This window comes from Anoplopoma fimbria, chromosome 12 (genome assembly GCF_027596085.1).
Source record: "Anoplopoma fimbria isolate UVic2021 breed Golden Eagle Sablefish chromosome 12, Afim_UVic_2022, whole genome shotgun sequence".
NCBI lineage: Eukaryota > Metazoa > Chordata > Actinopteri > Perciformes > Anoplopomatidae > Anoplopoma > Anoplopoma fimbria.
Window position 1 is genome coordinate 14,255,841 of NC_072460.1, and position 11,100 is coordinate 14,266,940.

General features: G+C 40.9%; 2 protein-coding genes across 2 annotated transcripts; both read left to right on the plus strand.

Annotated features, from left to right (window-relative positions):
* tnni1a (troponin I type 1a (skeletal, slow)) lies at positions 1–2,058 on the plus strand. The gene is made up of 5 exons (XM_054608519.1): positions 1–57; positions 341–472; positions 788–877; positions 1,031–1,207; positions 1,954–2,058. The coding sequence occupies exons 1-5, from the start codon at positions 1–3 to the stop codon at positions 2,056–2,058; spliced, it is 561 nt and encodes a 186-aa protein (XP_054464494.1).
* Positions 2,059–4,037: 1,979 nt separating this feature from the next.
* On the plus strand, positions 4,038–11,057 carry lad1 (ladinin). Its single transcript, XM_054608498.1, has 14 exons — positions 4,038–4,122; positions 4,876–5,061; positions 5,584–5,875; positions 7,266–7,339; positions 7,924–8,095; positions 8,431–8,523; positions 8,829–8,872; positions 8,959–9,001; positions 9,216–9,259; positions 9,371–9,437; positions 9,554–9,688; positions 9,786–9,875; positions 10,296–10,422; positions 10,540–11,057. The coding sequence occupies exons 1-13, from the start codon at positions 4,085–4,087 to the stop codon at positions 10,386–10,388; spliced, it is 1,371 nt and encodes a 456-aa protein (XP_054464473.1). The 5' UTR covers positions 4,038–4,084; the 3' UTR covers positions 10,389–10,422; positions 10,540–11,057.
* The last annotated feature ends 43 nt before the right edge of the window (positions 11,058–11,100 follow it).

Genomic DNA, 11,100 nt, shown 5'->3' on the forward strand with positions numbered 1-11,100 from the left:
ATGCTCTCCATCCAGAGGAAGCCGAAGATCTCGGCTTCTAGGAAGCTGATGCTCAAGGTAAGAGTGACCATGGACCTAATTATTTTCTGCCAAACGTTAATGTAATACATGGGTTTGACCACAGGAGAGCAGCAGAGTTCATTTTCTCAAAAGCTGAGCTGTAATCTTCTTATACTTCTTCTTCTGAACATTTAGCGTCTGTACAGTCAGACTTAAATAACAAAAAAACAAAAAAACATAAATTAACTACCCTAAACTTTATGTGCTGATGTGCTTTACCAGAGCAGTGTGAAAGCATCCAGTATTACATTGCATTATAATTCGATTCACATTTGTGCAGAGTCTGATGGTGGCAAAAGCCAAGGAGGAACTGGAGCAGGAGGTTGTGGTTAAAGAGGAGGAGAAACAGAACTACCTGTCAGAGAGAGCTCCTCCGTTAAACACCAGCGGCCTGAGCCTGGCACAGCTACAGGTAACTGATTCCTTGCAAGTTCTTCCTCTGTGTACGAGCCTGAGCCGGCCTGAGCGTTCACGGAGGGCCGTTGTTGTCATAGTAGTTGAATTCTCCACATCCAAAAACATTTATACTTCAGCAAATTCTCTTAAATTAAAGGAATTCAGGGCACTGCATCTCCTTAATATAGAGGATAGGCATGATGCCCTGCAACTGAACGTTTTCCAGATGCACAAATTTGAGCTTGCTTTGGAAATCAACTAAATAAGAGAGGTGATCACTTTTATAAAATACAAGTTTTAACGTTTATGTTTTATGTGTGTATACGTTAAGGACCTCTGCAGAGAGCTCCATGCCAAGATAGATGTGGTGGATGAGGAGCGATACGACATTGAGGCTAAAGTCACGCTCAACACACGTGAGGTATACACTTCCTCAGCCCATTTCCATGTGCTATATAGGTTGAACTGGAAATGTAAAGATCACATAAGTAGATTCAGTATGTCACAACTGTCACCATGACGAAATCCTCAAGTACTACTGGTTATGCCATTCAATAATCCTTCCCTGATCCAGATTAAAGACCTGAACATTAAGGTGTTGGACCTCAGGGGGAAATTCAAGAGACCTAATCTTCGGCGTGTTCGTGTGTCTGCTGACGCCATCCTTCGCTCGCTGCTGGGCTCTAAGCACAAAGTCTCCATGGACCTCCGGGCCAACCTCAAGTCTGTCAAGAAAGAGGACACTGAGAAGGTGTGTGCGGAGGGAAATAAAAGACCAAATACACTCAGGCATGCACATACAAAACACAAGCAAACCAGTGCAAGCAAGTACCTTCCTTAGGGCAAGAGAGCAAGTTAGCTACCGCGAAGTTTCAGATACACGCATGACGTCAGCGCTTCAAGTGCCAAAAAGCACCTGAACAGTGTGTTTGTGTGTCTGAAGGGTGTGTTTGAGATACCGAGCGTTAGGTCAGTGCAGGGCGCGACCGTGTGTGTGTGTGTGTGTGTGTTAGAGGAAGTACGGAACACAAGACAATGATCCCATTGTGCAGAGAAGACTGGCTTTTGTGAGCGGTTCTGCTCCATGGTCAGTCTGTGTGTGTATGTGTATGTGCATGTGTATGAGTTCATGTTCAGATTAACCAATACAGGTGTATATCTGTGTGTGTGTGTGTGTGTGTGTGTGTGTGTGTGTGTGTGTGTGTGTGTGTGTGTGTGTGTGTGTGTGTGTGTGTGTGTGTGTGTGTGTGTGTGTGTGTGTGTGTGTGTGTGTGTGCCTCCGTAGATATGCGTGTATTCGGTGCTGTAAACCAGTTATACTAGCATGGTTATTAAGTATTGTCATCGGAGATTCCCATGAAAACATGGGCCTCAAAGGCTTAGACTCAACAATGATGATAATACCTCCTCTACTTCACAGTCTCTATAAAAAGGAAACATGAAAATGACTGTTCTCATTCTTTTATACCATCTAACTCTCTACTGTATCGTCTGCAGAAGAGGCCAGTCGAGGACAGCGACTGGAGGAAGAATGTGGAGGCCATGTCAGGGATGGAGGGGAGGAAGAAGATGTTCGATGCTGCTAAGGGTCCCGCCCAGTGAAATCCTTAAAAAAAAAAAAAAAAAATTGTTTGCAGTTTGTTGATATGGTGTTAAAAAATGACTTTATCTGTGTGCCATTTTCTATTATTTGTATTTTTCTCCTTACTGAACCCCAGAGATTGAGGTTATGTTTGTACAGCGAAGTTTAAAAAAAAAAAAGGCAGCTTGTTTTTTTTTTTATTCAGAAGGCATTTGTGGCTAGTATTGTAACTTAATCAGCAGGCCAGGTGATATTATAGCCAATAATAATAATATGTCCTGACCAAATTGAACTGCATCTTTGATATTCTTGCTGGGTGATAAACTGTTAGCATGGTCTGTGGTTTTTGTGAACTGTAACAAAATGGTGTGCACTTCCTCAGCTGGATTTACAACAACAATTAAACACACAGAATATAACTTCATTTCTTAGTGCTTTCTTCTTTGTAAATGTGTGCTAAATGAACAAAGGCTTTCTTTAAATAAATGCAAATAAATTCAGGGTAATCAAAGTCTTCTTGTTACCACTGTCTTCACTTTTTGCAGTGGTGCAAGCTTCATATGTTTGAGATACAACAAAGTTATTAATATTCTTCTCAGGATTCATTATTATGACTTCGGTTATTCCTTGACTTTTCACCTAGCATCATCAACAGGTCATACTTTGGTTTATGACCAGAAACCTGCAAAATGAATGTCATCCTCTTCAGGCCTAATGTAATTTGATTTTGGTTCTAATTAGTACATGTTTGGATGCTAACATGCTTTTATATTAGAGGAATATAAAAGGAACATAATGACATATATGAACTCAGACTACAAGATATGCTACTTTCACACAGAGGCACTTCTGCGAGGGAGAACATTATTGCTGATAGGCTTACTGTATGCATTTGCCATCTGTCCACACCAGCATACTGTCCACAGCTTCAGCTGCTATCTGTTTTGCATGCTCATAAAGCACATCCTGACAAGTGCTTCTTTAATGGTGGTGCTGTAATCATTATTGACTTAATTCCTCTGGATGCAAAGAACCTGCAGTAGACATGTGTCACTAAACTTTCCCTCTACATGTTCACTGCAGCAACACAAACCACAGACACACACAATTCAGTCATCAGTGTTTACAATGACGGCACTAAAGCATGCTTTGCTTCTTTGGCCGAGGAGTGACGTGACAAGCCTTAAGCCAGACTTGTGTGAGTGAAGCAGGCTCATGCTTTAGACAATTCACATAATGGAAAGGATCTACATAGGCATCCAGGAGCTACATCTGTTATTGTGATAGAAGATCATCCTGTTTATTGTGGCCTCATGGTCTGCACGGAAACAGGTACAGGTTTGGTAATAAAGCCAGGTGAGGTGGAGGGTGTGTGCGTTGGGACTGAGCCTGAGTCTGGGTCAGAGTCCGACACACTGGGCTCCGAGGGGAGGACAGGTGTGGCTCACACAGCAGAGCAAACACTCTGAATCATCACACTGTAAAGAGACGCACTGCCCAATGCAACAAAGCATCAAAACCTAGTTTGACATTAAACAGAGTTACATTCTTTTGCTATTAGACCATCCAAATCAATTGCCATTTCTCTTAAAAAGAAAACAAATATTTGAATAAATATTTCTTTATTTCTATTTAAAGTTTGTTTTGTTGTTAATATCCTGTGTGTTTAAATTTTGTGGTTAATTGTAAAGTGCTATACAACCTTTTTCTACCTCCATTTTTTCCTGCGTAACTGTTGATTTACATATTTCCCATTTTACTTAAATTTGACTTAGTAACTGTTAATTATTATTACTGCGTGTTGTGTAAGCTTTAATGTTAGCTTTAACTGTATGGCAGCAGAGTGTAATATTCTCTCTCTCTCTCTCTCTCTCTCTCTCTCTCTCTCTCAGCTTACCTTTGTGGTCATGTGACGCCTCGGTGAGCTGCACCAGGGTAAAGGTGGACTGCTTTGTGTTACATTTGACTGCCGGCCACAAAGTCAGTCGACTCTTTTCTCTCTGTGAGCGAGGTGCTTCTGGGAACTTTTATATTTTTACGTGCAATATGTCCATCAGTCGGAAGAACTGGTCGGCTTTGTCCAGGTAAGATTACATCTGTAGTATATTTTTAAGAGAATATGACGCCTGTGTGTCAGAGGAGCTGCGGCTGCTGCTTTTAGAGAGTAGACGTTATAGAGTTTAACTTTAGTCACTGAACCGGCATAAATGTAGCTCACTCTTGCAGCCAAGTAGAAAAAACGAGAGTTGATAATATTTATTTACAGGCATTATGTCTATTATTATAGTCAGCAGCATTGTAAGTCTACAGTAGCATAATAAAACACAACCATTTTCTCCTTTGGGGTCAATTATATTATTACAGGTACTTCAATATTTACTATGATGAATGAATACTATGTTACAAAGCCTTTTTTTCAGGTTAAAGTCTACAGCTAACTGGTCTTACCCTTGATTTTAACGTGTTCCTCCAGAGGAAACACCAGCCCTCTGTAACTGGTTGCACCACTAGACTAATAAATGCTGTGTTTTCTTCATACATTCCCGCATAATACTTTTTGATTTATTTAAAGTTGTTCAGACAGGCAACCAACTGTAACTCTACTCATAAACAGTTCATGAACAAGTAAAGCAGGTTCTGTATAACAGTTTTAACGGTAATCTCACTCTTCCAACAACCAAAACAAGCAGATATTTGGATTAACTTCTGTAGATTTCATAACAAAACTTTCATGTTGAGGTTCGGATACCATTTTGTGTATCTCTGCCTTTTTTATTCATTTTCTGTTTTAAGTCCACGTTCTCGGATTATTATGTGCGTTATGACTCTGTCCTCAGCCTAGCACGCCAGTGGACAGTGGAGGATGAGGAGGAGGTGGAAAGAGAGAAGAGGAGGAGGGTGAAGAGCTCGAGCAGCTTCGCCGAACCCGATGCTGACATCAGCCAAACAACCAGCGACACGCCTACCAGTGACAGTCACTTAGGGGCAGACTCCACAAGTGAGATGTCCCAGGGCCTCAGCAGGTTATTCTCACGATTTAGTAAAGATATTTATTCATTTGAACTTGTCAAAGCTTGATTTATAGACTGTCTGAACTTTAGGTGTGTGCTCTGCTCTTCTCTCTGCTGGTTTAGGCATAGCTACTATCTCTCTCTTCTTGTGTCTTTCTGTTTCATTCTCTCCATCTCTCTCGCTTGTAAGAGGACCATAGAGATGCTAGTATGTATCCATCTACTTGGATGTTACGCCTTGTCAGCAGATGGATTATAGAGGCAGGGAGAGAGGATTCTTACACTTTTGCCCAATGGGAGTGTGTCATCTGTATACTTTTCAAACATATGAATCCTGATGCCATGTGTGGAAAGTATCAAAAGCTATCAAAAACACCACCAGCCGAGATCCTGGAGCAGAAGCAGTCTTCAAAGAGAGAGAGGAACTGTAGGGCCTTTCATTAGAGAAACCTGATCAGACACCAGACTGACATTAGAGAAGATCCATCATATCTGTTAGTCATTCACGTGTGTGCATATACGGTTTCCTTTCAGTGCGGAGCAGATGCAACTCGACTTTGTGGAGATTCTGCGTGCCCGAGATGAAAAACGGAGGATGAGGCACGTGGAGACGCTGAGACGACAGAAGGCGGAAGGGGAGGATGAAGCGGAGGCCTGCATAGGAGGAGGAAGGGTGGAGCTCCTTGGGGAAATGGATGAGCATCAGGGTAGTGTGGTGCCCACTGTGAAAGCCACATCGAGCCCACAACCACCCCTAAGAACAGCCCCTGACAGCCCCACCAACAGCAGCGGCAGCATTACCAGCACGTACATCACAAACAGACAAGTAAGACAGGAGTCACTTGTTGCCTTTCACCAGAGTGAAAGAAATATTCTGTCATCATAGTTAATATGTTACAACTCAACTCAGACTCTAAAGCCATGCTAGCTGTTCGATGAGGCTGCATTGAGGCACATTATGCTTGGAGCTAAATGCTAACATGCTACCGATGACATTATGAACATACTGATATTTAGCTGGTGTAATGATTGCCCTATCAACCACCTTACAGTAGGTTAGCATGTTAGCATGCTGACATTAGCTAATTATTACAAAACAAGTAAAGCTGAGGCTGATGGGAGTTTTGCAGATATTTGGTCATAAACCAACGCTTTAAACTGTGATTTTTACATGATGAGAGCACTAGATGAAATGTCACTGGATCACCAAAGTGATTAGGATACATCGTCTGTGAACCAAATGGGCTAAACTAGGTAGTAGATGTTGAGATATTTCAGGGGATAATGAAATAGGCCTGCTAGTGATGCTGAAGGGAAATTCACAGAATTACCATTATCCATTATTTGGATTCATCCTCTGGGGACCGTGAATGTCTAAGCAAAGTGTCATACCAATCCATCAATAGTTGTTGAGGTAATTCAGTCTGGACCAAAGAGGTAGACTGACCGACCCACGTTACCATCACTTAAATTGTATACACTGCCTTCACTAATAGAAAAATCATTTGACAAGACAGTTAGAACACTCACAGCCACACTATTAAGGCTTTTCTCAGTCACAACACAGTGCCACCAATAGTGCCAACCTGCAGTGTGGTAATCACAGTTAACTGTTACCCCACGCAGAGAGAGAGTCACGTTAATCATTTTCCAGCTTCTACAACAACAACAACTTTTTTTTTCCACTCAGGGGAGGATATTGCTGTTACATGTCCTGCTAAGATGGAAAGACTCAGTGTGCATTACTTACAATATTTAGGAGAACAAAGCCAGACAAAGAGAGTGTTAAAGCTCACACACATACACACATGAATGCCATACATATTTGCTAGTTAAATAACAACTTCGGTGTGTTTTCTTTCAGCATAAAGTCATCAGAATTTAAAAATAAATGATAGAACTCGCGGTAATTAAGGAAAAGACTGTATGGCTCATCACTTGTCTTATTACTTGACTGGACTTATTACTTGACTGCACTTTTCCCGTGAATCAAATGACCATGCAAATCATCTATAAAACTTTGATAAGGCGTGCTTAAGGTCACAATATGAACTTTATCTTTTATTACACCCGGCGGCTTTAATTCAGTGTATCTGCAAATTAGGCCATAACCGTACAGCGTTATGTAATGTGAGGCGTGTCCCAGGTGGCTCTGTTCAAAAGCTTCTATGCAGTGCGCTCACGTTGATCGTCTCTCCTGTTTCTTTCTTTGTTAGCAGGAAAATGGAGAATCGATGAGCAAAGACCCTGATCCCAAGCCATCGTCCAACCCGGCTCGCAAGTTTGTCAGGTTAATGAGCACAATTTTCTGTCTATTATTCTTTTCGTATACGAGTCATCATCGGTAAGAATACAGATCAAACATTTCTTTAAGATAAGATAAAGGTTATCGACGCCACACAGGGAAATTAAAGTGCAGCGGGAGAAAACAACAGTGTAGTAGAGCAGTGAAATAGCAACCAAAAGCAAAATATGTGTGTGGACACACACACACACACACACACACACACACACACACACACACACACACACACACACACACACACACACACACGTTTTTGTCTGACCAAGATCTGCTGGCAAGAAAGCTGGAGAGAATATTCTCTCAGAAGTTTGGATAACAAGACACTGAGGCAGCCTTGGTCACTCAGGATTTCTGTTTGGCAACAGACAAGTTCCCCCATGGCCTCATTTTATTGGTTTGAAGCATTAGGAGTGAACACAGATTGTAGAAAACAATATTTCAAAAGGACTGGTGAAGAGTTTGTAGTAAAGACTCTAATATTCTGCAGCTTTACTCTGATTTGAATCGGTTGTTGCTTTCTCATGCACATCTTCAACTGACCTTTCATCTCGCTCGTTTTGATGTTGCAGTTCTGTCTCCATCTCACTGGACAAAAGCCCCTCCGCCAGCGGGTGCACAAGTCCCATGAGCCCTCGCTCCCCTACGGCGGTCTTCTCACCTCAACAACACTGGACGTCACCTTGCCAGACCCCCTCACCTTGTGGACCTCAAAGCCCTGTTCAGAATGGACACACACAGGAGGTATTAAAACACACTGTCAGATGATATAATTTACAACATAACTATCTGTGCTTCATGCTTTACTTGTCTCATCGACTATGGCTGAAAAGTTCTGGCATTTCTGATAATCAAGTCAATAAAGCAACAGCACCCTCTGGTGTTAAAAGAGTATATGTTACAGTCTTTGTGCCTATAAATACTACTGTTTCATTGGCTCAATGGTTTTACCTGAAGCTTGTACAAAGTAAACAGTTTTGAAGAATGGAGGAGTTGCTCGCTGGAGCTCGTCCTCATCTGAGGTGAATAGTTAAATCTGATCCTAAATAGCAATAAATTATATTTTTCTTAAAACTCAGACCAAGATGAATGGCTCTTCCCCTCACGGCAACTTTGAACAGACGGACAAACCTGCGTTCATCAGACAGAGCTCCAGGACTATCTCTTTCAGGGTAAACACATCCAAACCACACACACAAGCACACACACATTCTCCCTTCTAAATGCCAACATTATCTTTTGCATATTTGACTGTTAAAACACTTTTTAATCTCCCATCAGCTGTTAGACTATCAGTTCAGGGTTATTTGCTTGTGCCACTAAGGTTCGGGCTTATGCTGATAGCTGAAGCAATATTTACCATATTTTACTGCTGACTAGTTGCTTTGTTAACTCGGAGACGGGATGACTGCGCTGGTCATTAGCTGATATTTGGACGACTGTCTGTTAATATTCACATAAGCTTGGTTTTACACAGATGATGAGGAAGAAAGAAGAGGAGAGTGCGCCGCTGCAGAGAAGGTAAGGAAACATTCTTGTCTTTCTTTTTAAAGCTCTTTATTTCTGTCTATCTCGGTGTGCTTGACGACTGCTTTATTCTGTTGTAGTGCGAGCGTGAGGATGGCCTCCAAGAAGTTTGAACCTAACACAGTAAGATTCTTGCCTTTATGGTTTCTAATTTCTTAGAGAGATTTACAGTCATCACCTTGGACAGGAAAGTGTTCTTTCATTACTGGTTGAGTAAAGGGATTGAAGATGTTTACTTCCATAATAGTGCACCAAAATATCATTAAAAACTAAAATGTTTGATATTCGTGTTAAAATACAGAGATGATTTACAGTGTGTGTAATGTTAATTATCCAGGACCAAAATGAAGATGAAATCAACGCATCATCTTTCAAGAGAAAGTGAGTTTTTTCAGCCAAATTATTTTTTCCTAAAGTTTGAATTATTGTTATTCGAGTCAAAGTAAGTGTACACAGATTAAACCATGTATATGTGCATTATGTTTTGTCCAGCTCTAAGCAGAGGATTTCATCCAGGTCCATTCAGGAGAAGATGGAGAGACTGGCTCAGGCTGCACAGGTCAGACTTTCTTCAACAAAAATCAGAAGTCAACTCAAGTAACAATCATTTTCTTACTTTATATCAACACTGATGTTTTTTTCCTCAACTCTTCTCTGCTTCCTATATGTGCGTAGAAGTCAGAATTAATGCGATCTCCAGATGTGACCCAGAGGACCCTGTTCCTGCTGGACGAGGTGTCCAGGAAGAGAGGCCTCTTTGAGAAGGAGCAGCAGGCAGCGAGCCCCTCCAGCCCGGGAGTTTCCAGACAGGTACATTTACACTCATCAGATCTGCATGGGGCATCAATGCATGCGTTGATAATTAAATGGGTTATTATCATTTCACATCTCTGTCGGAAATTCACAGGAATTCAGGAGCTTCACATCAGGGATGTCGGACCGAATCAACCGCTGGCTCAACAAGAGCGACAGCACTGGTTCTCCACACAACCCAACTGTAAGGCTATTTGCATTGTTACGTGTCTGTGAAAACTGCGCCATGTAAGGATACAAGTGTAGCATCTGGCAGCTAGAGGGCAGACGTACTCTATCAGCTATACTGTATGCGCCTCAAGTGTTCTGAGCCATATATTTTTTTTTTTCTTCCTGCTTACCTATGATCCGTAAGCCCTGACCAAACCAATCCAGATAACATTCCTTATTGTTTAAAATATAGGATTATTTATGAATTTGAATTCATTGCAAACAGTGTTTGATTTGTGGTTAATAGAGACTTTAGTTCGGATTAACCGGCTAACTGGCTGTTCAAAACGGGACATACAGAGAGAGAGAGAGAGATCGTTTATGTTTATCTCTTCTGCATGAGGGTTGATTGTCTTGTACAAATAAGTAAAATCTCACATTTTTCTATTTGTAGGACTTGAGACATGTGGACATCACCGCTAAGAGGAGCCTGTTTGAGAGCAGAAAGGAGGGCAGTGTCCCAGAAACCAGCCCTGGTAAAATCTGATGTCCAAAGACGTCCATTTATTATTCTCAAAAAGGTAAGGTTAGATCACTGTCCCACACTACACTTTAACAGAACTTTATATTTAAATAAATTAAATAAAAATGTTTTTCTTATGCAATGCTTTCTTCCTTTTCTGTGCCCTTATTTGTAGGATTTAGTAGATGGTGAGAGGAGACGAAGAGGACCAGAAGATTAATGGATGCCGTGACAGACTGATTGTTTTTTCATGCTTTTTTCTTCACTGCCAAAGCACACTGAAGCAACAGATATGCCAAATAGAGAAAAAAAAAGTTTAAGTAGTTTTAAAGGACTGAAATGGAGATGACTGCTTTTAAAGTTAGGATGCTTCGATCATACACTTCTGCATTGCTTCTTGAAATACAAATATGTCTTATTTCAAACATCAAAACAGTTTAATGTGTGAGTAAAAAGAAAAGTAGACTTGAAAAGCAGAAGGATGTTGATATATTTGTTTTAAAGCTCTTTCTTTATTCGCCTTATGTAATTTTTTCAAGCACTTTAAGCAGGTGAAGGTGTTGAGGATAATAATGCCTATTGTTAGAATTGAGAATTCTGGAGTTTTTGTTTAATCTGCCAAAATATAGTTTTTGTTCTGTTTCATTGTGGGCAAAAGCCTGCCTGTCTAAGAAAATAAAAGGTTTTATTACCACAACTGTCTGTCGTAAATTTATTTTAATTGCTCGCTTACACA